The sequence below is a fragment of the Bufo gargarizans genome, chromosome 2, assembly GCF_014858855.1.
Source record: "Bufo gargarizans isolate SCDJY-AF-19 chromosome 2, ASM1485885v1, whole genome shotgun sequence".
NCBI lineage: Eukaryota > Metazoa > Chordata > Amphibia > Anura > Bufonidae > Bufo > Bufo gargarizans.
The window spans coordinates 141,230,325-141,255,987 of record NC_058081.1 but is presented as its reverse complement, the minus strand read 5'-3'; the positions used below and the strand labels follow the sequence as shown (position 1 = coordinate 141,255,987).

General features: G+C 47.7%; 2 protein-coding genes across 3 annotated transcripts in view; both read left to right on the top strand.

Moving 5' to 3' along the window:
- The first annotated feature begins 10,321 nt into the window (after positions 1–10,321).
- Positions 10,322–14,410, top strand: LOC122927575. Its single transcript, XM_044279531.1, has 2 exons — positions 10,322–10,440; positions 13,306–14,410. Exons 1-2 carry the CDS (start codon positions 10,364–10,366, stop codon positions 14,267–14,269), a joined length of 1,041 nt encoding a protein of 346 aa, XP_044135466.1. The 5' UTR covers positions 10,322–10,363; the 3' UTR covers positions 14,270–14,410.
- Positions 14,411–16,058: 1,648 nt separating this feature from the next.
- ARNT2 (aryl hydrocarbon receptor nuclear translocator 2) overlaps positions 16,059–25,663 on the top strand; it is a 119,079-nt gene continuing 109,474 nt past the window's right edge. The window contains exons 1-2 of one of the 2 annotated variants that reach the window (XM_044279528.1): positions 16,059–16,113; positions 18,036–18,096. In XM_044279528.1, the coding sequence (XP_044135463.1) occupies positions 18,066–18,096 (31 nt within the window). In that variant the 5' untranslated portion in view covers positions 16,059–16,113; positions 18,036–18,065. Of the gene's footprint in view, positions 16,114–16,272; positions 16,360–18,035; positions 18,097–25,663 lie in introns of those variants that run through there. The other variant, XM_044279527.1, reaches the window with a different exon arrangement.

The following is a 25,663-nucleotide window of genomic DNA, read 5'->3' as shown; positions in this document are numbered from 1 at the left end:
ATTAATAGAGTGGCAGTGCACATGCTTTAACAATGCTCCATTCACACGGGTAGACATAGGACCCCTGTACTCATGATTGGTGGAGATTCCAGTGGTCCCAGCATTAGTAAGTGCCTTGCATTAACTTTCTCTACATGATAAATGTCATTTGCTGAAGTGAGACAACACATTTAAGATAAGGAAACTCATCAAATTTCATTCTATTTATTTCTACCCTTTGGGTAAACAAATGGATCCCTACAAAGTGGATTTGTGAAACAAAATCAGTGAGATCCTCTCACTAGTTAATTATTTTATGCCAGGCATGCTCAACCTGCGGCCCTCCAGCTGTTGTAAAACTACAACTCCCACAATGCCCTGCTGTAGGCTGTTTGGGCATGCTGGGAGTTGTAGTTTTGCAACAGCTGGAGGACCGCAGGTTGAGCATGCCTGTTTTATGATTTTCAAACAATGCATATTAATAAGGTTGAGTTTACTCTATATTTGCAGTATATGCTGAACATACTCCCTGTGTCTCATTGACCAGAGTGTTGTTTCGTGGGTGGAGTGGGGCATACAGTATGTCGGGGCAACATGTGTCGACATACCCTTTTTAAAATCTATTCAATAATAAAAAAAACTGCTGTGCTATTCAATATGGAGTCATCCCACAAAAATCATACATAGGCTTCTGTCACAGATAAATACTCACTGACAAAATAATAACGCACATAACGAATTGAATGGAACTTTATGTGTGAATGTAATGATGTAAGTCAGTGATGCCCAACCTACGGCCCGTGGGCCAAATCTGGCCGGTGAAGCTGTGTCATGCGGACCGTGCTGTTAGCCCGGACAGTCCGGTTTTAAGAGTCCTGGTCCTCCGTCCGGCGCAAGGCCATGACGGACAGCCAGGAGTCCTCCTTTAATGTGGTACAGGGTCAGGGTCCATTTAAGTTTACCCATGGCAGGGGCAGGCAGGCAGCACGTTGTCTGCACAGTGTGCTGTATGACATGACGTCATAACGCCATCCAGTGCTGCCTGCGTCGTCGGACAGAAATCTACAGCAGGCAGGACGGAGTGCGGGTGCCACTGTCAGCAGTGTACGTCAGTTTAATGGCGGTGCATATCTGACAGGTATTTGTATAGCGCAGTCACACCGCAATATTGTGCTCACAGCATCATTAGTCTTTTGCCCCTCAATCTGTTCCTGTGCCGCGTGTCCAGGGAGCTGCTCAGTCATCTGCACAGCCATCACTCTATAGGGGAGGAACATCAGATAGGGGTGAGGGGGACGAGGCGCCCCTTAAATCACCACTGTAGCTAATAATATACATGCCCCCCACAGAGTACAACAGCACACGAGGAGGAGAGATTCGCTGTGTACTAGGGGCACATGTTTTACATGACTCCTCTTTACTAGTCCCAATGTTCCCGAAAAGAAGTCACATATACCCCCATAACAGTGTGCAACCCACATATACCCCATACCAGTGTGCCACCCACATATACCCCATACCAGTGTGCCACCCATATATACCTCATACCAGTGTGCCACCCATATATACTCCATAACAGTGTGCCACCCATATATACTCCATACCAGTGTGCCACCCATATATACTCCATAACAGTGTGCCACCCATATATATACTTGAAACAGAAGAAACGTCCGGCACGTAGTAGGTTACAACGCTGCAACATCTTTAGTCTATCATAGATAAAATCAGTATACAAAGCAGTGGTCGTCACCTCCATCAGACCGACATGTTTCAAACCAAAAAGGTTCTTAATCATGATCTGTAAGTTACCGGAACTCAGACAAACTTGTAAAACCCATCCTTCAATCAGATGCGAAAAGAAGGGGGGGGGGGGGGAGGGAAACTGCAGGTGATTGGAGGCGTGGAACAAGAGAGTCCGAGCCTGGACAATCCTTTTTCCGCACATAAAAAATCCCACCAAACGTGTAAATATATGAAAACTAGAATACGTATAAACACAGTTGAATCAATGCCACGTAGAATTAAGGCAGTTCTGAAGGCAAAAGGGGTTGTTCCTAATAATTCTTTAGGTGAGTGTAGTGCTGCTTTGAAAGAATTTCTCTATATGTCTGTGGAGTTCCTGCTAAGTCATAATTATTTCTCCTTCAATGGGACTTTTTATTTGCAGACGAGAGGAGCATCAATGGGTGCCAAGTTCTCCCCCTCGTTTGCAAATATATATATGTCCCATTGGGAGGAACAGTACCTTATGACCGAGGACAATATTTTTTTGCCCTTGATCATGTGGTATGGATGATTTATAGATGACATCATCTTGGTTTGGAATTCCACAGAAGAGAATTTTTCAAATTGGGTGAGGTACATGAATAAAAATGAAATGAATCTTCAGTTTACCCACACAATAGCAGCCAAGGATATTTCTTTTCTTTATGTCAAGCTCTCGAATAGAGGTAAGGAGGCAGTCAGCAGCAACTACAGGAAGGATACAAGTAGAAATAGTTTGCTGTTGGCATCCTCATGTCCAGCTAAACATGTAATTAATGGGATCCCTTATGGTGAGACCATAAGAGTCCGTCGTAATTGTTCAGAGGGCTCTATGTTTGAGTCAGAGAATGCAGCATTACATAGAAGACTCAAAGCAAGGGGTTAGAGTGAAGATTTACTGAAACAGGCCGAAAAGAAGGTGAAACTTCTAGATAGAAAAAAATGAATTACTCATAAAATAGAAAAGTGAAGTGGAAGTACATAAACAACTGAGAGAAGTGACCACCTTTAGTAATATCATTAGGAGGTATTCACCTATTTTAAACCAGGATGATAATTTACGACGGATATTAGAACCGGGCATCCAGGTAGTGGGTAAACGAGCGCCTACTATATCTACCGGTTTGTCTCCTAGCCCGTTCCTACAGAGATCAGGCCTGAGTGGGACACATGGTTGGACGTGACTGGCTGCTATAAATGTGGACATAATATCTGTAAAACCTGTCGCTTTATAAAATTAAGTAAAATGTTGAAATCTAGTGTTACAGGGGAATAGTTTAACATTAAATCGTATATAAACTGCAACATGGCCACGTGTAACAGCTGTGACGTTCAATATGTGGGCTGTACTTCTAACAGCTTGAAAACGAGAACGAGGAAACACCTCTCGGATATTTCAAATCTGAAAGTTGTGAATGTCTCTATGTTGTCTCGACACTTTGGAGACATACATGGAGGGCATATAACAGATTCGGGAGTTATGGGCATTGAAAGGGTTAAGAGGCCAGTAAGAGGAGGGGGATCTGAACAGATTGCTCTGTAACCGAGAATCTCTTTGGGTCTTTTTACTATATACTAGAATCCTAAAAGGTATGAATAATAGACATGACCTCCTCTTTGAATATTGATTTGAATTCCCCGTTGTATGATGTTGTTTTTGCATGTAGTTTTGTATTTTGTGATGTCACTTGACACACCTCCGTCTCTGATTTAATTATTATTCAACACATGGAGAGGTAGGTGTGCCTTAAAGGGTTTCTGTCAGCAGGAAATGGTTATTAACCTGGCTGATATTAGTGATGTGCTAATGTCAGCTGAACATAACTATAATAGTGCCATCTCACTGCGTGCCGCCGTTATTGAGAAAAAAAAACAACACTTTTATAATATGCAAATGAGCCTCTAGGAGCAGGGGGGGGCGTTACTCCTGCTCCTAGAGGCTCCGTTCTCCCACCTGGCCACGCCCTGCTACACTTGATTGACAGGGTCAGGCAGCGCTGGTCTCCTCTTGCCGGCCCTGTCTGTCGGGGAAATCTTGCGCCTGCTCCGTACCATTTAGTATTCGGCGCAGGCGCAGTGAGTGCCCCATTAGTGCCCCCCCAGTAACAAAAATGCCCCTATTAGTGCCCCCTAGTAAGAATAATGCCACCATTAGTGCTCTCCTGTAAGAATAATGCCCCTAATAGTGCCCCCAGTAAGAATAATGCCTCCATTTTTGCCCCCAGGAAGAATAATGCCCCCATTAGTGCCCCTAAGAAAAAAAATGCCCCTATTAGTGCCCTCAGCATTAATAATGCCCCCATTAGTGCCCCAGTAAGAATAATGCACCCATTAGTGCTCTCCTGTAGGAATAATACCCCATTTAGTGACCCCCAGTAAGAATAATGCCTCCAGTTGTGCCCACAGGAAGAATTATGCCCCCATTAGTGCCCCCCCCCCCCCCCAGGAAGAAAAATGCTTCCTTTAGTGTCCCCAGGAAGAATAATGCCCCCATTAGTGCCCCCCAGGAAGAAAAATGCCTCCAGTTATGCCCCCAGGAGGAATAATGCCCCCATTAGTGCCCCTAAGAAGAATAATGCCTCCAGTTGTGCCCCAGGAAGAATAATGCCCCCATAAGTGTCCCTAAGAAGAATGTCCCCATTAGTGCCCCCCAGGAAGAATAATGCTTCCATTAGTGTCCCCAGGAAGAATCATGCCCCCATTAGTGCCCACCAGGAAGAATAATGCCCTCATTAGTGCCCCGCTTAAGAATAATGTCCCCCATTAGAGTGCCCAGCTTAAGAATAATGTCCCCCCATGAAGAATAATGCCCCCTTTAGTGCCCCCCAGGAAGCATAACGCCCCCATTAGTGCCCCAAGGAAGCATAATGCCCCCATTAGTGTCCCCAGGAAGAATAATGCCCCCATTAGTGCCCCCAGGAAGAAGAATACCCCATTAGTGCTCCCCAGGAAGAATAATGCCCCCATTAGTGCCCCCAGAAAGAATAATGCCTGCATTAGTGTCCCTAGGAAGAATAATGCCCCCATTAGTGCCCACCAGGAAGAATAATGCCTTCATTAGCGCCCCGCTTAAGAATAATGTCCCCCATTAAAGTCCCCCAGGAAGAATAACCCCCCCATGAAGAATAATGCCCCCATTAGTGCCCCCCAGGAAGCATAATGCCCCCATTAGTGCCCCCAAGGAAACAAAATGCCCCCATTAGTGCCCCCAGGAAGAATAATGCTCCCATTAGTGCCCCCAGGAAGAATAATACCCCATTAGTGCCCTCCCAGGAAGGATAATGCCCCCCATTAGTTCCCCCAGGAAGAATGATGCCCCCCATTAGTGCCCCCTAAAGAATAACACTGCCCATGAAGAATAATGCCCCCATTAGTGCCCCCCAGGAAGAGAAATGCCCGCATTAGTGCCCCCCAGGAAGCATAATGCCCCCATTAGTGTCCCCCAGGAAGAATAATGCCCCATTAGTGCCCCCCGAAAGAATAATGCCCCCATTAGTGCCCCCAGGAAGAATAATGCCCCTATTAGTGCCCCCAGGAAGAATAATACCCAATTAGTGCCCCCAGGAAGAATAATACCCCATTAGTGCCCCCAGGAAGAATAATACCCCATTAGTGCCCCCCAGGAAAAATAATGCCCCCATTAGTGCCCAACTTAAGAATAATGTCCCCCATTAGAGTCCCCCAGGAAGGATAACGCCCCCATTAGTTCCCCCCAGGAAGAATAATGCCCCCATTAGTGACCCCTAAAGAATAACGCCGCCCATGAAGAATAATGCCCCCATTAGTGCCCCCCAGGAAGAGAAATGCCCCCATTAGTGCCCCCCAGGAAGCATAATCCCCCCATTAGTTCCCCCCAGGAAGCATAATGACCCCATCAGTGCCCCCAAGGAAGCATAATGCCCCCATTAGTGCCCCCACAAAGAATAATGCCCCCATTAGTGCCCCCAGGAAAAATAATACCCCATTAGTGACCCCCAGGAAGAATAATGCCCCATTAGTGTCCCCCAAAAGAATAATGCCCCCATTAGTGCCCCCCAGGAAGAATAATACCCCATTAGTGCCCCCCAGGAAGAATAATGCCCCCATTAGTGCCACACTTAAGAATAATGTCCCCCATTAGAGTCCCCTAGGAAGGGAAATGCCCCACATTAGTTCCCCCCCAGGAAGAATAATGCCCCAATTAGTGCCCCCCTAAAGAATAACGTTGCCTATGAAGAATGCCCCATTAGTGTCCCCCAGGAAGAATAATGCCCCATTAGTGCCCCACAGAAAGAATAATGCCCCATTAGTGCACCTCTTAAGAATAATGTCCCCCCATTAGAGTCTCCCAGGAAGAATAACGCCCCCCCCCCCCATTAGTGTCCCCCAGGAAGAATAATGCTCCCAATAGTGCCCTCCAGAAAGATTAATGCACTTATTAGTGCTCCCAGAAAGAATAATGTCCCTATTAATGCTCCCCTTAAGAGTAATGCCCCCATTAGTGCCCCCAGGAAGAATAATGCCCATTAGAGTCCCCAGGAAGAATAATGCCCCCATTAGTGCCCCTAAGAAGAAGAATGCCCCCATTAGTGCCCCCCAGTAAGAATAATGCCTCCAGTTGCACCCCCAGGAAGAATAATGCCCCCATTAGTGTCCCTAAGAATAATAATGCCCCTATTAGTGACCCCAGAAAGAATAATGCTTTCATTAGTGTCCCCAGGAAAAATAATGCCCCCATTGGTGCCCCCAGGAAGAATAATGCCCCCATTAGTGTCCCCAGGAAGAATAATGCCCCCATTAGTGCACACCAGGAAGAATAATGCCCTCATTAGTGCCCCGCTTAAGAATAATGTCCCCCATTAGTGTCCCCCAGGAAGAATAACCCCCCCATAAAGAATAATGCCCCCATTAGTGCCCCCCAGGAAGCATAATGCCCCCATTAGTGCCCCCCAGGAAGCATAATGCCCCCATTAGTGCCTCAAGGAAGAATGATGCCCCCATCAGTGCTCCCAGGAAGAATAATACCCCATTAGTTCCCCCAGGAAGAATAATGCCCCCATTAGTGCCCCCAGGAAGAATAATGCCCCCATTAGTGCCCCCAGGAAGAATAATACCCCATTAGTGCCCCCAGGAAGAATAATGCCCCCATTAGTGCCCCCAGGAAGAATAATGCCCTCATTAGTGTCCCCGGGAAGAATAATGCCCCCATTAGTGCCCACCAGGAAGAATATTGCCTTCATTAGTGCCCAGCTTAAGAATAATGTCCCCCATTAGAGTCCCCCAGGAAGAATAACACCCCCCTAAAACTGCTACAAGAGGACACAGTTTTAAATTAGAGGGGCAAAGGTTTAAAAGTAATATCAGGAAGTATTACTTTACTGAGAGAGTAGTGGATGCATGGAATAGCCTTCCTGCAGAAGTGGTAGCTGCAAATACAGTGGAGGAGTTTAAGCATGCATGGGATAGGCATAAGGCCATCCTTCATATAAGATAGAGCCAGGGACTATTCATAGTATTTAGTATATTGGGCAGACTAGATGGGCCAAATGGTTCTTATCTGCCGACACATTCTATGTTTCTATGTCCCCCAGGAAGAATAATGTCCCCATTAATGCTCCACTTAAGAATAATGCCCCCATTAGTGCCCCCAGGAAGAATAATGCCCATTAGTGCCCCCCAGGAAGAATAATGCCCATTAGAGCCCTCCTTAGGAATAATGTCCCCCATTAGTTCCCCCTTCTCTGCTTCTGCCACCCAAAAAAAAAAAAGCACTCACCTCCTCCATTTGCTCACGCTGCGGTGAATTCTCACTGCTGACGGGAAGCTCAGGACAGGACCTGCTCTCCAGCGTGATGACGTCTGCCAGGTCCTGTCCTCTAGTCAGCAGCCAAGCAAATGGAGGAGGTGATTGATTATAATTTTTTTATTAACATAAGGGGGGGGGGGGGGGGGTTGGAAAGGTAAAGGCTGCACTAATGAGGGCTCCGCAATGGAAGCGCTCATTAGTAACAGGCCTTGTAGGAAAATACCGGCAATTAACATTGCTGGTAGAAAAAAGTTACCGGCATAGGCAGGGCCACTAAAATACCGGCCTTGCCGGCAAGATACCGGCCGGGTGGTGACTCTAAGGCCATGGTTATAAAGGGAAAATAATAGCATTCTTAATACATAATGCTTAGTAAAATAGGGCTGGAGGGGTTAAAAAATAAAAAACTATTAACTCACCTCATCCTGATGTTCGCGCAGCCGGCATCTTCTTCTTCTTTCAGGACCTGCAAAAGGACCTTTGATGACATAATCACGTGGTGAGCGCGGTGATGTCAGCGCAGGTCCTGCTGAATGAAGATAGAAGATCCATGTGATGAGCATGATGACATCATCAAAGGTCCTTTTGCAGGTCCTGAAAGAAGAAGAAAGAAGACGATGCCGGCTGCACGATCAAGTGGATGAGGTGAGTTAATTGTTTTTATTTTTTAACCCCTCAAGCAACATTTTAGTAAGCATTCTGTATTAGGAATGCTATTATTTTCCTTTATAACCATGTTATAAGAGAAAATAACACAGTAAATTGACTTTAATCAATTTACTAACATCATCTCCTAACAACCATGCGTGAAAATCGCATTGTATCTGCACTTGCTTGCGGATGCGATTTTCATGCAGACCCATTCATTTCTATGGGGCCTGCGTTGTGTGAAAAACGCACAATATAGAACATGCTGCGATTTTCAAGCAACGTACAAGTGATGTGCGAAAATCACCGCTCATGTGCACAGCCCCATAGAAATGAATGGGTCGGGATTCAGTGCGGGTGCAATGCGTTCACCTCACGCATTGCACCTGCACGGAATTTTCGCCCGTGTGAAAGGGGCCTAATTGTGCTGCACTGTGATAATGTGTTTGCCCAGCCTTCAACATGGGGCCACTTAGTTTTCCCCAGGACACTTTATATTTCCATTCCAACCTTACCCTAAACCAAGTAATCAACCCCTAAGACCAGGCATGGATCCGGTTGTTAAAATTACAACTAGATTGGAGAACCGCGTTACCGGCTGAGTACCGATCCGGTGCTCTGGCGGTGGCAGGTCACCTGGAGATGTTCACTTCCATTGCTTTGCGCGCCACAGATAGTTTAGCTCCTTACTTGGGTGGTATGTGTGTGTGTAGTGTATTTTTGTATGTGTACCATGTATATGGTGTATTTTTGTATGTGTACCATGTATATGGTGTATTTATGTATTAATACCATGTATATGGTGTATTTATGTATGTGTACCATGTATATGGTGTATTTATGTATGTGTACCATGTATATGGTGTATTTATGTATTAATACCATGTATATGGTGTATTTTTGTACGTGTACCATGTATATGGTGTATTTTTGTACGTGTACCATGTATATGGTGTATTTATGTATGTGTACCATGTATATGGTGTATTTTTGTATGTGTACCATGTATATGGTGTATTTATGTATGTATACCATGTATATGGTGTATGTATGTGTACCATGTATATGGTGTATTTATGTATGTGTACCATGTATATGGTGTATTTATGTATGTGTACCATGTATATGGTGTATTTTTGTATGTGTACCATGTATATGGTGTATTTTTGTATGTGTACCATGTATATGGTGTATTTATGTGTACCATGTATATGGTGTATTTATGTATGTGTACCATGTATATGGTGTATTTATGTATATGGTGTATTTATGTATGTGTACCATGTATATGGTGTATTTATGTTTCCCTTACGTCCTAACCAGCAGCACATGTGGGGTTTATCCGCCCCAGTGAAACTGGTAGGACAGACGGAATGTTTAATGAAGTAAAGTAATCAAATAAATCCACGCCCCCATTACCTCACTATAAGAGGCCAAACCCCCCATACATCAGTGTGTTTTTTTCTGTCCTTGGGACTGCAGGACAGACGGGGCAGCCATTTGGCTGCCATGCTCTTAGATTTCATGCTAACCTTGTGTTTCTCTTTCAGGGTTGCAGCTTATCTGATCAAGCTGGTGCTGCCGGCAGTTTGGAGGCTCGGAGCTCCTGCATTCAGCTTCCTGTTTGGCTTACACACATTGTGTTCCAGCGCCCTCTGGTGGTTTGTTGCTGAACAACAATGATTAAAGTTTGTTCAAACCTGGCGTCTGACGTCAGTTTGGGCGCCAAATTTGAATATATAAAGCCTCCAGTCCTTCCAGGCTGTGCTGTTGCAGCCTTGGGTTGGTTACTGAGGCAGACTACTTTAGTCACCAGCTTTCCTGTGTCTGGTAGGTTTGCTGCTTCCTTGGTTAGCTAATGAATAGACATTGTTCATTCATTTTTAACTCTTTCTCTGCAGATAATGTCCTCTGCCGGTGATGGGGATCGGACTGGGCGCAAGACGTCATCCAAGCGCAAGCATTTGGCGTGTAGGGATTGTGACACCCCTCTAGCGGACTCCTATGAATTTAATAGGTGTCCCTCTTGCCGTCCTCCTCCTCCTCTGCCTCCTGATACGGAGCCTACCATACGGGACGTAGTAGTCTGGGTAAAGGACTTTGTGGAGTCCTCAATGAACACCCTAAGGGATTCCTGTGTCATCCAGAAGACCCAGTGTCCGATCTCCTCTGAGACCCACTCCTATGCAGGAGGAAGTCTACCATACCGTGGACGAAGTCCATTCCTCTGAGTCTAGCGGGGAGGAAGAAGAGGCTGGAAGGTACGCCTTTCCTGTAGAGAAGACCCAGAGGTTACTTAGATCCATCCGGTCGGGGGACCAGGATGTTGATCCCGGGGAAGCTTCAGAGTCCACCTCTAGGGGGCCAAGGGCCTTCAAAGTGGACGAGACTCTGTCTCGATTAATGAAGCTAGAATGGAAACATCCTGAGAAGGCACCGGTCATCTCAAAGCGCTTCAAGTCCATGTTCCCGATTGTGACTTCCCAATTTGACCAGTGGGGCACTGTGCCCAAAGTTGATTTGGCAATTGCAAAATTGTCTAAGAGGACTCTTGTCCCGGCTGATGACGGCTCCAACTTACAGGACCCGATGGACAGGCGGGTAGAATGCACCTTGAGAAGGTCTTACTCCACTGCTGCTGCTGCTGCATCTGTGGCCATATCCTCTACGGAGGTAGCCGTCTTCCTCCAAAGACGCCTCCGACAGGTGCAGTCGGATATCGACTCTGGCATATCCCGTGATGACATCCTGGCGCAGTTTAAGTCCATTCTACGTGCCGTGGAATTTCTGTGTGACTCTGGCCCACAACAGTTAAAATTAGCCTCTAAAGCTATGGCCCTCTCTGCAGCGGGTAGGAGGCCACTATGGCTAAAACCTTGGGTGGCAGATAATGCCTCCAAGTATAATTTATGCAGCCTCCCTTACGAGCCAGGAAGGCTTTTTGGGACTGAACTGGACCGCATTATGGAGGGTCTTGCCGATAAAAAGGGCAAATGCCTTCCTCAAACCCCTAAGGGTAGGGGTAGGCAGGGTAGAGGGTCCAGATCCTTTCAGGGCCAATCCAGGCCTCAGCGAGGCCGTGGGTCCAGGAGGGGAGGATCATATCGTTCCGGTGGGAACAAAAACAATAAAGCCGACCAGTGACGGCCCTCCCCTTCCGTCAGATCCAGTCATAAATTTGACTCCTATTCTTTCAGACCTCCCAGTCGGAGGCCGTTTAACTTTTTTTCTAAATACCTGGACAGAGTTTGTTCCAGATCCCTGGGTCCTGAATATAATAAGGACAGGGTACAGGATAGAATTTTTATCTGTTCCCCCAGAAAAATTTGTTTTGACAAGATTACTTCCACGCGCGAAGCAAACGGTGTTGGAGGAGTCTATACTGGAATACAGGCGGAAAGGGGCCTTGGAGGAGGTTCCTCCAGAAGAGATTGGATCCGGCGTCTATTCGCCAGTTTTCCTTGTTCCCAAAGCCACAGGAGGTTGGCGCATGATCATAGATCTCCGCTACCTCAACCGATTCATAAAGAAAAGGCGGTTCCGGATGGAAACCATCAAATCGGTAATCAGCATCCTGAGCCCAGGGGACCTGATGGTCACACTGGATCTAAGGGATGCCTATCTCCACATCCCTGTGTGCCAGGCCCACAGGAAGTATCTACGAGTGGCAGTAAGTCTCAGAGGGACGGTGAAACATTTTCAGTTTGCCGCACTTCCCTTCGGCATCACAACCGCGCCCTACATCTTCACCAAAGTGGTGATAGCTGTAGTAGCTCCCCTCAGATTGAGAGGCCTGGAGATCATTCCATATCTGGACGATTGGCTTCTAAAAGCCCACTCGGTAGAGACGCTTCATCTTCATCTTCTGCAGGCTCAGTCCTTCCTCCAGCGCTTGGGCTGGATTATCAATTGGCAGAAGTCAGAGATTTCTCCCTCCACTACCAGGAGGTTTCTGGGGTTCATAATAGATTCTGCCAACATGACGCTCTACCTTTCTCTGGAAAGGAAGTTACGCATTTCCAAGACTGCAGATCAACTCATGGTTCCCCGCCGGGTAACTATCAGAGTATTGATGAGGATGTTAGGCCTAATGTCAGCAGCCGTGGATGCGGTTCCTTGGGCCTTGTGGCATATTCGCCCTCTTCAAGCGGAAGTTCTGAGTCTATGGGATCGAACTCCCAGAGGGCTAGAGACAAAGTGCTCCCTGTCATCTCAAGCTCGCCGCTCACTGAAGTGGTGGAAACAGGTCAAAGATGGGAGGTCCTTGATCCAACCTTGTTGGATCCTGTTGACGACAGATGCATCCCTTCTAGGCTGGGGTGCCCATCTAGAGGAACTTCAAGTTCAAGGATCCTGGAGCCCTCAAGAGCGTTTGATGTCATCCAATCTGAGAGAACTCAGAGCAATCCGGATGGCTCTCTTTCATTTTTTCCCCCTTATCAGAAACAAGGCTGTAAGGGTTCGCTCAGACAATTCTACTGCGGTATCTTACATCAACAAACAGGGAGGCACCAGGTCTCAGAGTCTACTCTCAGAAGTAGGTCTAATTCTGTCTTGGGCAGAGCAGAATCTTTCCCACCTTTCAGCAGTCCACATTCGGGGGTCCCTGAATGTGGTTGCAGACCAGCTCAGCAGAGGAGTCCCAGCTCTGGGAGAAATGTCTCTGAATCAGGAGATCTTTCATCAGATCACTCTCCGGTGGGGTCGCCCGGACATAGATCTCATGGCGACAAGATTCAATGCCAAAGTGGAAACGTTCTGTTCCCTGTATCGGGAGGACAATCCCTTGGCAGTAGATGCTCTGTCAATTCCATGGGAGTTCAGGCTGGCCTACATCTTTCCTCCCATCGCCATGATACCCAGGGTATTGATGAAGATTCGGCAGGACCAAGCCTCAGTAATAGCCGTGATTCCATTCTGGCCCAGGAGGTCTTGGTTTACCCTGCTCATGCAGATGAGCCGAGGGCAATATTGGAAGCTTCCCCCAATGCAGAACCTGGTGTCCCGGGGCACTCAGCTCTGCCTGGATCCATCCAGACTCAATCTGACAGCCTGGAGATTGATGAGTCCCTTCTAGAGCCGGAAGGGCTATCAGCAGCGGTCTTAAGAACGATGTCTCATTCCAGAGCTCCTGCGACTGTCAAGGCCTACGCCAGGGTAAAGCGCATTTTTCTTCTATGGTGTGCATCTCATCAAGTACCATCTCAGGATCCTCCAGTATCAGCTATTCTTCAGTTCATGCAGGATGGACTAGATAAGGGCCTCAGCCCTTCTACACTCAAGGTACAGATCTCTGCTCTGTCAGCCGCCTTTGGCAGATCTTTACATCAAGACCCTCTGATTAAGAGGTTCCTTAAAGGAGCCGTACGTCTTAAGCCTAGCATTTCAAGACCTATACCGCAGTGGGATCTCTCAGTGGTGCTTAAAGGGTTGAGTGGTCCTCCCTTTGAACCCTTGGAAGAAGTGGACTTTAAGTTTTTATCCTGGAAGGTAACCTTTTTGTTGGCCGTAACTTCGGCCAAACGCATTTCAGAGCTTCAGGCTTTTTCGGCATATGAGCCATACACTTTATTTTTACCGGACAGAGTCCTTTTACGTTTTTTACCCACCTTTTTGCCTAAGGTGCCCTCTGTGCACAACATTAATCAAGTTGTGTCTTTGCCTGTGTTATGTTCCTCTTCTTCCTCTGCAGAAGAAACTTCCCTCCATACTCTGGATGTGGCCAGATGTTTGAGAATCTACATTGAGAGATCCCGGGAGTTCAGAAGGTCAGAGAATCTTCTTATCCTGTTCTTTGGCAGGAATAAAGGGAAGAAGGCCTCTAAGCCTACTCTAAGTAGATGGATCAGAGAGGCCATCAGAGAATCTTTCGCTTCCCAGAATAGACCTCCTCCTGCCTTTGTCACTGCTCACTCCACCCGAGCAGTCTCTACTAGTTGGGCCGAAAGGTCTCTTATTCCTCTGGAACAGATCTGTTCCGCGGCCTCCTGGAGCTCACATTCTACCTTTGTGAGCCATTATAGACTCAACCTCAGGGGATCAGAAGACACTGCCTTTGGGCGGTCTGTTTTGAATTCCATTCAGCATTGAAGTCCCTACCCTTTAGGCTAACTTCTTGCTAAGTCCCCACATGTGCTGCTGGTTAGGACGTAAGGGAAGCGTTAATTTCTTAACGTTAATTTGTTTTCCCTTAGTCCTAACAGCAGCACACAAATATCCCTCCCTTTGTTTTTTGAGAGTTTCTTGTTATGACACACTGATGTATGGGGGGTTTGGCCTCTTATAGTGAGGTAATGGGGGCGTGGATTTATTTGATTACTTTACTTCATTAAACATTCCGTCTGTCCTACCAGTTTCACTGGGGCGGATAAACCCCACATGTGCTGCTGTTAGGACTAAGGGAAAACAAATTAACGTTAAGAAATTAACGCATTAATACCATGTATATGGTGTATTTATGTATGTGTACCATGTATATGGTGTATTTATGTATGTGTACCATGTATATGGTGTATTTATGTATGTGTACCATGTATATGGTGTATTTATGTATGTGTACCATGTATATGGTGTATTTATGTATGTGTACCATGTATATGGTGTATTTATGTATGTGTACCATGTATATGGTGTATTTATGTATGTGTACCATGTATATGGTGTATTTATGTATGTGTACCATGTATATGGTGTATTTATGTATGTGTACTATGTATATGGTGTATTTATGTATGTGTACCATGTATATGGTGTATTTATGTGTGTGTACCATGTATATGGTGTATTTATGTGTGTGTACCATGTATATGGTGTATTTATGTGTGTGTACCATGTATATGGTGTATTTATGTGTGTGTACCATGTATATGGTGTATTTATGTATGTGTACCATGTATATGGTGTATTTATGTATGTGTACCATGTATATGGTGTATTTATGTATGTGTACCATGTATATGGTGTATTTATGTATGTGTACCATGTATATGGTGTATTTATGTATGTGTACCATGTATATGGTGTATTTATGTATGTGTACCATGTATATGGTGTATTTATATGTGTGTGCTGCATATATATGGTGTATGTATGTGTACCATGTATCTGGTGTATTTATATGTGTGTGCTGCATATATATGGTGTATGCATATGTAAACATGTGTTGTGATGCCCCATGTCCCCGGTGAGTAGGGAACCTGTTGTTAAAGGGATTCTGTCATCAGATTTAACCCCTCTAACCTAAACATATGCTCATGTCCAGACTAATAAGAAGAATCCTAAGCTGGCCTTATTAAACCTCACTGTGGCTCTATTTGCCCAAAAAACTGGTTTTTATAACCTGTCAATCACTTATATAAGGTGCCCAAGGGGAGGTCTGTTAATACAGGGTGCCCGGCCGCACCCCCTCGCCGTCCGTTGCCTAGCGCCACCTTCTACAGCTCAGCGCCACCTCCGCAATCCTCCCAGGCGCGGGATCTGGCAGAGGGACGGGGAGGATTGCGGAGGCAGCGCTGAGCTGCAGAAGGCGGCGTTGAAGACAGGGAAGGCGGCCCTGGGCACCGGACGGCGAGGGGTGTGGCCGGGCACCCTGTATTAACGTACCTCCTTTTGGGCACCTTATATAAGTGATTGACAGGTTATAAAAACCAGTTTTTTGGCCAAATAGAGCCACAGTGAGGTTTAATAAGGCCAGCTTAGGATTCTTCTTATTAGTCTGGACATGAGCATATGTTTAGGTTAAATCTGATGACAGAATCCCACCCCTGCCTGTGGCCCCTCGTCCTCATGTTCTGCACTAGACCTGCCCCTCAGACATAACGGTTACTTTCCCTCCGTCACACAGACGTGCAGTTTAGTTTCCCACCACTAGATGGCACTAGAGCAGAGCGCTATTGTCCCCGCGCGTCGCTGGCAGAATAGAAGTGTAATCGCCTGTAAGTAAATGACACGGTATACGTGTAAAGTATTTTGCTCCTTGCCTCCCCCCTGTCCCTCGGGGTTGCTATAGAAACGCCCCCTACCTGGGAAGGCACTCACTTGTTGCTATGGTAACACGGCAGTTTCTCCCCCTCCTGATTGCCCCCAGTACGGAGATTCGCAGCTCTCGCGGTATCTCTCCTGTCAGCTCCGGACACCGGCCGCACAAAGGAACCGGACACTGGGGAGGGGGAGGCGGCGCCGTGAGTATCCGAGCCCCGTTATCTCTAGTGGTCGGGGTCCCTGTCCCCGAGCAGCCCCCTCATCCGCCGCTGTGCCCTTGTCCCGGGCACCAGAGAACAAAGCACTACACCACAGCTCTGCTGCTCCCTGCACCAGCTCAGCACCGCATCACCCAGACTAGATCCCCGCATGTGGCTCTTCCTGTAGTGATGGGGCACGTGCCTCAGGACCAGTTGTCAGGAGGAGATCACACACATCGGACATGAGCTGTGTATTCTCCAGGGTGCAAGCTGATCCCATACTGTAACCCCCAGCATGCCTGGTATGGGTAGACATGTAGGGGGTTGTCATCATTTGTGCCAGATTTATCAAAGATTGTGCTTCAGATAAGTGTAGTGCATCTTTAAAGGGGTATTCCGGTTACATCAAGTTACCCCCACTGTAAGACCCCACTGTCCACTTAGGAGCTAAAGGCAGAGACCCCTATGATCACAAGAATTCAGGGACCCCCATAATGTATGGAGCGGCATTCACCCCTATAGGACTTCCAGAGATGGCGGCGTACAAGCGCTCAGCTATTTCGGTAAGGGCCATCAAGATAAATGTAGCGGAGGTGCAAATACTTGACCAGACACTCCATTGACTTTGGGGGTCCCCACGGGGTAAAAGCCTCCATAATTTTCGTCAGTGGCTGAACCCCCAGAGATCTAATAGTTATCCCCTGTACTGTGGATGTCACCGGAATACCCCTTTAAATGGTACTCCAGTCATTACTCTGCCCCCATTGGGGTGAGATTTAGGCATCTTTCCCACAGTCCGTGTTTGTTCAGTGTTTGATCAGTTATTTACATCAGTGGATCCTGCACAGAGATAAGGTGTAATGGAACCTGTTGTGTGTTTTGGCTCAGACACTGATTGTGTGAAAGCTTCCTTGGGCCTCCTGCACACGACCGTGCAGATCAGTAAAACAGACACTGCATTTTGGGGATCGCACCGTCCTGCCCCCTGTTATGCCTCATTCACACTTTAGTGTTTGGTCAGTGATTTCCATCGGTGATTTTGAGCCAAAACCAGACGCGGCTCTAAACCCAGAACAGGAGCAGATCTTTCCCTTATGTCTGTGGAGGCTCCAGTCCTGGTTCTGGCTCCCAATCACTGATGGAAATCACTGACCGAACACTGACGTGTGAATGAGGCCTTAGAAATGCCTATTGTCCACAACACGGACAAGAATAGCACATGTTCTATTGTTCTGCGTATGCCGTGGAACGGACAGACGGATGAGGACAGTACACGGTGTGCTGTCCGCACCTTTTTCGGCCCCATTGCAATGAATGGGTCAGCATCCGACCTGCAAGAAAATGAGCATCAGATGCCGACCTGATCTACGGTCCTTTTTTAAAAAAAATCTGGTCCCTCTTGCTTATTAAGTGACAAGGATGTTATCATAGAAAGTCACAAAGTTTTGCCCAAACATGGAAAGCACAAAAATGTTAAACTTTTCTTTACAACAGAAAAGTAGTAAACTGGGGGGTCATACATTTCCCCCATTGTCTAAGCAACCCATACGTCCCAGGTGTTTGTAGAACTATAAGCCCCAGCATGCCAGTAATAGCGGTCAAGCAGTGCTTCCCGTCCAGTCATGCAGAACGCTCTGCTCCAGCGCTCGCTCCTCATGTATGTTAATTATTTGCAGGTAGAACCTGTGCACTTCTCACCCACCACAATGGCGACGCCAGCAGCCGTGACCCCCAGCGGTGAGTCCTCGTCTCTTCTGTTCTTCTATCCTCACTCCGGTGGAAGCAGATCTCCCGCTCTTCCCCTTACATGTGGTTTCGATGCTTGTAGTTTATAGTCAGTCCTTTCTGTAACTGAAATCAGCTCTCTGTGTACTCACGTTCCTGTGGGCTTATACACACCAGCAGACCTGCAGTGTAAAGCATGTGGGATCAAGAGAACAGCCTGAGCCCCTGAACAGAGCCTTACTGCAGCATAGTGACTGAATCTGCTTCATATAGCTGCTGTTCCCCTACTCTCCCATGAACATACATGCTCGGATAAGTCAAGCACATATAAGAATTGTCATGGATGGCTGGAGATAAGCAGTCACATTTGGTAAAAATCTGATGCCGCTTATCTCTGCAGGGGATATGGAAATTGGGAATGTTAAAAATGAAAACAAATCCATGTTGCCTCTGAAAGCCAGCAGATGCACTTTAGGGCTCATGCACACAAGTGCCCGTATTGCGGACTGTAAATGGCGGGTCCGCAATATGCGGGCGCTGGCCATGTGCACTCTTTGTCACGGATGCAGACCCATTGACTTGAAGGGGTCCACAGCGGCCAGATATGACTGAAGATAGGACTTCACCTATCTTTTTGCGGGGCGGAGGCACAGATCAGAAGCACTACGATTCCGTGGGTTTCTGATCCCCGCCGCCTTACCGCAAAAAGATAGAACATGTTTGTCCGTACTTTGGCTGTATTTTGCGGATTGTGGACCCATTCAAGTCAGTGGGTTTGCACCAGTTGTGGTCCGCAGCATGGGCACTGAGCGGTTATGCTCGTGTGCATGAGCGCTTAGCTTGTTGACAGCACCTTGGTAAATTGCACGTGCTTCAGCTTGTATGTATTTTAGGATTTAGATATATTTTTTAAGAAAAAAATGTTCACTTTAAGCTGTTTTCAGAATCTGCATCAAAACTTAGAGTATTTATGAAGTCAGCCAGAGGGGCCCCTACATAGATCAGCACGGACTCCGCACCCAAAAACTGCTGAAAACGCTTGAAGGGAACCTGTCACCTAGAAAATGCATATTAAACCGCCAGCAGCACCTTATTGCAGCCTGTAGCACGATTATAAAGGCGTCTGTGTCTTTTCTGTACAATGCGCCAAAAGTCTGAAAAAAGACTTATTCAGCAGGCCGCGCTATGTAAACGATAGTCTTGAGGTCAGGGGGGCAGCGGCTTTCTCGACTGAAGTCAAGCGTGCCCCGCCCACTTGCCCGCCCCTTAGCGTTTGATTGATAGGAATTCCAATCCCTTCACCACTGGACTCTCAAGCGTAGTCTTGCGCGTGCGCTGTGTCCCTGCAGTGCTGGCGCCTGCGCACTATTCCACTCTGCTGTGAGGTAAGCTCAATGATCAGGCACTCGCACATGAGAGCCTGCGCATGTGTGAGACTACGCTCAAGCGCTCCAGCAGTGAAGGAATTGGACATCCTATCAATCAAATACTAAGGGGCGGGGCATTTTTTACTTTTTGACTTCAAGACCATCGTTTACATAGCGCGGCCTGTTGAATAAAAGTCTTTTTTCAGACTTTTGGCGCATTGTACAGAAAAGACACAGACGCCTTTATGATCATGCTACAGGCTGCAATAAGGTGCTGCTGGCGGATTAATATCCATTTTCCAGGTGACAGGTTCCCTTTAAAAATAATCTCCATGGATTTCACTGGGAAAACCGCTTGTTACTTTACACGGCACAGTTTGTTTTCCATGTTCATTCTTGGTGCAGATTCTGCGTCCAGTCCACATCTAAACTTCCCGTTGAAATGGACAGACTTAAAAACCACATCCGAAAAACCTGTCAAAAACTGCTGCTAAAAAAATACCTGACTAAGAATCCTGAAGCAGAACCGGCGTAATTTTTAAAAAAAATTTGTGACCTGCATTTTTATGGTGCTTTTTGCCCGCTAGCCTTTTCTTCGTGACTCTTATTTCCCTATAGTGAAAGAGGGAGGTATAAAAAAGCCTGAAAAAACCTTGAGTTACAGTGAAAGAAGCCACCTAATTAGCAAAAATGCCAGTAGCAAAAAAATCTTGTGTGTCCTGCATTTTATATTTCCCATAGACCGTCAGCTAGCACTTGGAGCTAACGTTTTTACCACAAAAGCCGCACCATAAAATGTAGTGCAAAAAAATAAATGCCTCTAAAACAGCAAAAGTACAGAAAAAAAGGCACTAAAAACCTGTGTGTGAACCCACCCTAAGGCCTCTTGCACACAGCCGTATGTATTTTGCAGTCCGCAAAAAATACAGATGATGTCCTTGTGCATTCCGTATTTTGCAGAACGGAACAGCTGGCCCCTAATAGAACAGTCCGATCCTTGTCCGTAATGTGGACAATAATAGGACATGTTCTATTTTTTTAGGGAACAGAAATACGGAAACGGAATGCTCACGGAGTACCTTCAGTTTTTTTTTGCGGACCCATTGAAATGAATGGTTCCGTATACGGTCCGCAAAAAAATGGAACGGACACAGAAAGAAAATACGTTCGTGTGCAAGAGGCCTAAGGGTACGGCTACGCGGTGACATGTTGTGCGTCAGCAAGTTGCAGACTATTTTAGAACGGTCATTTGGCAGTGAAGACACAAGAATGTCTCAGGTGAGTCGCATGCGACTTATTGCAGACCACAAACCGCGGATCCGCAAAACACGGGCACATGACTTCAATAGTTCCATGATCCGCAAGATGCGGTGAAATATAGGACATGTTCCATCTTTTGCGGTGCAGAAGAACAGACCCGGTGTGTTTCCCGTAGGCTTTTGCGTCCTTTCCTTCACTCACAAAAGAGAGACCATGTCCTATGTTTTGCCGCATTTTGCGAATCGCAGAAAGTCAGTGGTTACGCACTGTGATGCGTTGTGCACATGGCCGGTGTGAAAGAACCCTTAAAGAAAGGGCTGTGCTCTTCTCAATGTGCTATGCCTGGCAGGGGCTTTTTGGCTATATACCTTACAGGGAAATATCCCGGTGGGCCGATGCCCAGGGGCCGCCTGAGCCCTCCTCATGGCCACTCAGCGGAAGTTTTTGGGAATGTGTTTTGTGATTGACTGTGGTATTTGTTGGGGTGGTATAATGTACCACAATCGTTAATTTCTAACGATAATTTGTTTTCCCTTAGTCCTAACAGCAGCACAGATGGGGTTAACTGCCCCTGTGGACTGGTAGGACCGGCGGAATTTTAATGAGCCCAAGAACCAATAAACGATCTTCAGCTCCCTGAAAGGGAGGAGATCACCCCCCAGCCCACCGTGTCTTTAACAAGTATGATGTAAGTTAGGGAGGGATATTTGTGTGCTGCTGTTAGGACTAAGGGAAAACAAATTATCGTTAGAAATTAACGATTCCCTTACGTCCTACCAGCAGCACAGATGGGGAGATAGCAAGATAAAACCCCTAGGGAGGGTCCTCATGCCTGGCAGAAGTAAGAACTGTCTGCCCGAAAGCCGAAAACTCTGCCATCCTAGCATCTATCCTATAATGGGAGATGAAGGTTGACTCAGAGCTCCAGGAGGCCGCCTTACAGATCAACTCTAAGGGGAGAAGACTTCTTTCCGCAACCGAGGTGGAGACCGCCCTAGTAGAATGGGCTCTCACAAACTCGGGAGGATCTAAGGTTTGGGAGACAAAAGCTTCCTTAATGGCCTCCTTGATCCAGCGACTAATGGTGGCTTTAGACGCTTTACGGCCTTTAGACTTACCGGCAAACAGGATAAGGAGATTCTCATCTATCCGGAATTCCCTGGATCTATCCACATAGATCTGGAGGCATCTAGAAATATCCAGCGGATCTCTAGCTGGAGTATCAGAGGAGGAGGCTGTAAACAAAACTGGTAAGGAGATTACCTGGTTGATATTTTGAAAAGTAGGCACCTTAGGTCTGAAGTATGGTAAAAACTTCAGGAGTACTCTGTCCTGTAAGAAAATAATATATGGATGAATTGCAGAGAAAGCCTGCAATTCAGAGACTCTTTTGGCTGAGGCTATAGCCAGAAGAAAAACCATCTTTAGAGTTAAATATTTAAAATCAACCTCCTCCAAAGGCTCGAAGGGGGGAGATGCTAGACCCCTGAGCACTACTGAAAGATCCCACTGGGGAATGGGCTTCAGTATAGTAGGCTTTAGTCTTTCCGCTCCCTTCAAAAAGCGTTTGATGAGTGGGTCCCGAGAGTATGGCCTGTTGAGACAGGCCGAGATGGCACACATTTGTACCTTCAAGGTAGCTGGAGATAGGCCTCTATCTAATCCGTCCTGAAGGAAATGTAGTATCGCAGGAAGGGGCGGATCTGCAGACGCCACCTGTTTGGAATCACACCATGCCACGAAGATTCTCATGATCCTGGAGTAGGCCTTGTTTGTAGACTCTGCTCGGGAATGCGACAAAGTTCTCAGGACCGACTCGGAGAGCCCTTCTATGTTGGGAAGGGGCTGATCAACCTCCAGGCTGTCAGGTTGAACCTGTGCAGATCTGGGCAGAGTTGAGTGTCCCACGACACCAGGGTCTGCTCTGGGGGGAGTCTCCAGTATTGTCCCCGACTCATCTGAATGAGCTGGGTAAACCAGGATCTTTTGGGCCAAAACGGTATGATGGCTATTACCGAGGCCTGATCCTGACGGATTTTCATCAATACCCTCGGTATCATGGAAAAAGGAGGGAAGATGTAAGCCAGCCTGAACCTCCACGGTATCGACAGAGCATCTATTGCCAGGGGGTTGTCTTCCCGGTACAGGGAACAGAACCTCAGCACCTTGGCGTTGAACCTGGTTGCCATGAGGTCCACCTCTGGCATACCCCAACTGTGAACTAGCTGCCTGAAGACCTCCGGATGCAGAGACCACTCCATGGTCGGTAATCCTCGACTTAAGCGGTCTGCTATCATATTGAGGGAACCTCGGATATGAACGGCAGATAGATGGGAAAGGTTCAGCTCTGCCCACCGAAGGATCACCCCGATCTCTGATAGAAGGGGTAATGACCTTGTGCCTCCCTGCTTGTTTATATAGAGAACCGCAGTCATATTGTCTGACTGGACTTTCACCGCTTTGCCCCGAATCTGAGGGGCGAAGTGAAGGAGGGCTAGCCGGATAGCTCGAATCTCGCGAAGATTGGAGGAAAGATGCCGCTCCAGGGGGGACCAAGATCCCTGCACTTGGGATCCGTCCAGGTGAGCGCCCCAGCCTACGAGGGACGCGTCTGTAGTCAATATGACCCAAACTGGTTGGGTCATAGACTTCCCTGCTGGCAGTCGAAACCACCATCTGAGGGAATTCCGGGTTTGACCGGACAGGGAGCACAGGGAATCTAGCCCCGCAGGGCTGCCGTTCCATAAATGTAAGACCTCCGACTGAAGAGGACGGAGGTGCCATAGCGCCCAAGGGACTGCGTCCGCAGCCGCTGACATGAGCCCCACCATCTTCATGAGAGTCCGAATAGAGACTCGACGAGGGACATGAAGGACCTTTGCCAGGTCCTGAATCCGCGCTCTCCTTTCTTGAGTCAACCGGAGGGACATCTCCACAGAGTCGACCACGAATCCTAAATATTGGATTGAAGATGATGGGCTCACATTCGACTTCTGCCAGTTGATGATCCAGCCTAGGCGGAGGAGAAAGGAGATTGCGATCTGAAGATGGTGGGTAAGGATCGGAACTGAAGAGGCTATGAAAAGCCAATCGTCCAGATAAGGAATGATAGTCAGCCCTTGGAGTCTCAATGCTGCCACCACCGATACCACCACCTTGGTGAAGATAAGGGGGGCAGAAGAGATTCCGAAGGGGAGCGCGGTGAACTGAAAGTGCCTGCGAACCCCTGAAACCTGGACCGCGATCCTGAGAAATTTCCGGAAGGCGGAATGGATCGGAATGTGAAGATAAGCATCTTTGAGGTCCAGAGTAGCCATGACATCCCCGAGGTTGAGGATATGGGTGACTGACCTTATGGTTTCCATACGAAACCTTGTTTTCCTTATAAATCGATTGAGAAATCTCAAATCGATGATAATCCGGAGGTCTCCCGTCTTCTTGGGAACCAGGAACACTGGTGAATAAATGCCTAGGCCTCTCTCCCCTGCCGGCACCTCCTCTAGGGCTCCCTTGGAGATATAGTCCTGGATGTAAGATTCCAGGACCACTTGTTTGGCCGGCCCGAAGTTTCGTGTAGCGACGAATCTCTCTGGGGGGAGAGAGAGAATGTCTACCCGGTACCCGACGGAGACTAAGTTCAGAACCCAAGGGTCTGCGATCAACTGACTCCAGGAGTCTTTGAAATGGGAGAGACGGCCCCCCACGGGCGTTTGGGGGAGTGGTATGGGAAAGTCTAGAGGAGACACTGCAGGGGCAGCAGGGCTTATCCAAGAGCCTCGACGAGGCCCATAGTCAGGAGGGTTTTGCCTCCTTAGCGGGTTTACGGGAGCGCCTCGAATACTTACGAGACGGTCCCCCCCAATCTCTGCGCCTAGATTGCTGCCCCGGGCGTCCTTCGCGCTTCTTTTCCTGCCTGGGGCGTCCCCGAAAGGGCTGCTGGGGGAGGCTCTTCCCCTTTTTGTCGGAGAGCCCCTCCATGATTTTATCCAATTCGGACCCAAACAGCCTGTCTGGTTCGAAGGGGAGCCCACAAAGATTAAACTTGGACGCGTTGTCCGCGACCCAAGGTTTCAGCCAAAGTGGTCTGCGGGCAGCCGAAACTAAGGCCATAGTTTTGGCGGCCAGCTTCAACTGCATCTGGGTGGAGTCGACTAAGAAATCCATAGCCAGGTTGGCTGACTTGAAAGCTGCTAAAATGTCATCCCTGGATACGCTCTGGTCCACATCTGTCTGGATCTGATTGAGCCTAGAGCGTAGATAGGTGGCCACTTCAGTGGCCGCAATCGAAGTTGATGCGGAGGCAGCGGCCGCCGCATAAGTCCTTCTGAGGGTGCACTCTGCCCTCCGATCTAGAGGGTCCTGCAGACTAGACCCATCATCTGCAGGGACTAGAGTGCGCCGGGACAACTTGGCTATCGCCATGTCCACCTTGGGAATGGAACCCCACGATTCCACCAAGGGTTTAGCCATCGGGTACATAAGCTTGAACTTTCTAGTGAGAACTGGGCCTTTCTCAGGCTTTCGCCATTCTGTGCGCATCACAGAAAGAAGGGTCTCATCCGCTCTGAAGACACGCTGTGTCCGTACGGCGGGATCGGAGGACTCCCCAATGTCAACATCATGGTCCCCCGACCTGATGGACTTAAGTAACTTCTGCGTTTTTTCTGGAGGGAAAAAGCAAGAAGTGACCTCTTCTTCCTCAGAAGAGGACCCCACCGAACAGGGGGTGGGTCTTTCGGGTGGTGCGACTGGAGCGGCCATATCCATGGGAGTCTGAGAGGGTCCTGGTAACCTCTCATTCAATAAGCGCACCACTCCTTTAATGGAATCATCCACATATGTTTTCGTCCACTGAAACATCTCCTGCATCGTGGGTTCCGTGGACGTCGTGCGACAGCTCTCACACCTAGAATAGGGACAGCCGTCGTCTAAGGGCGTGTTACAATCAAAGC

Coding starts and splice junctions, on each gene's coding strand:
- LOC122927575 (XM_044279531.1), top strand. CDS start 10,364: ATGCAGGAGGAAGTCTACCATACCGTGGACGAAGTCCATTCCTCTGAG. Junction 10,441..13,305: donor GAGGAAGAAGAGGCTGGAAG/GTACGCCTTTCC, acceptor GTCTCATTCCAG/AGCTCCTGCGACTGTCAAGG.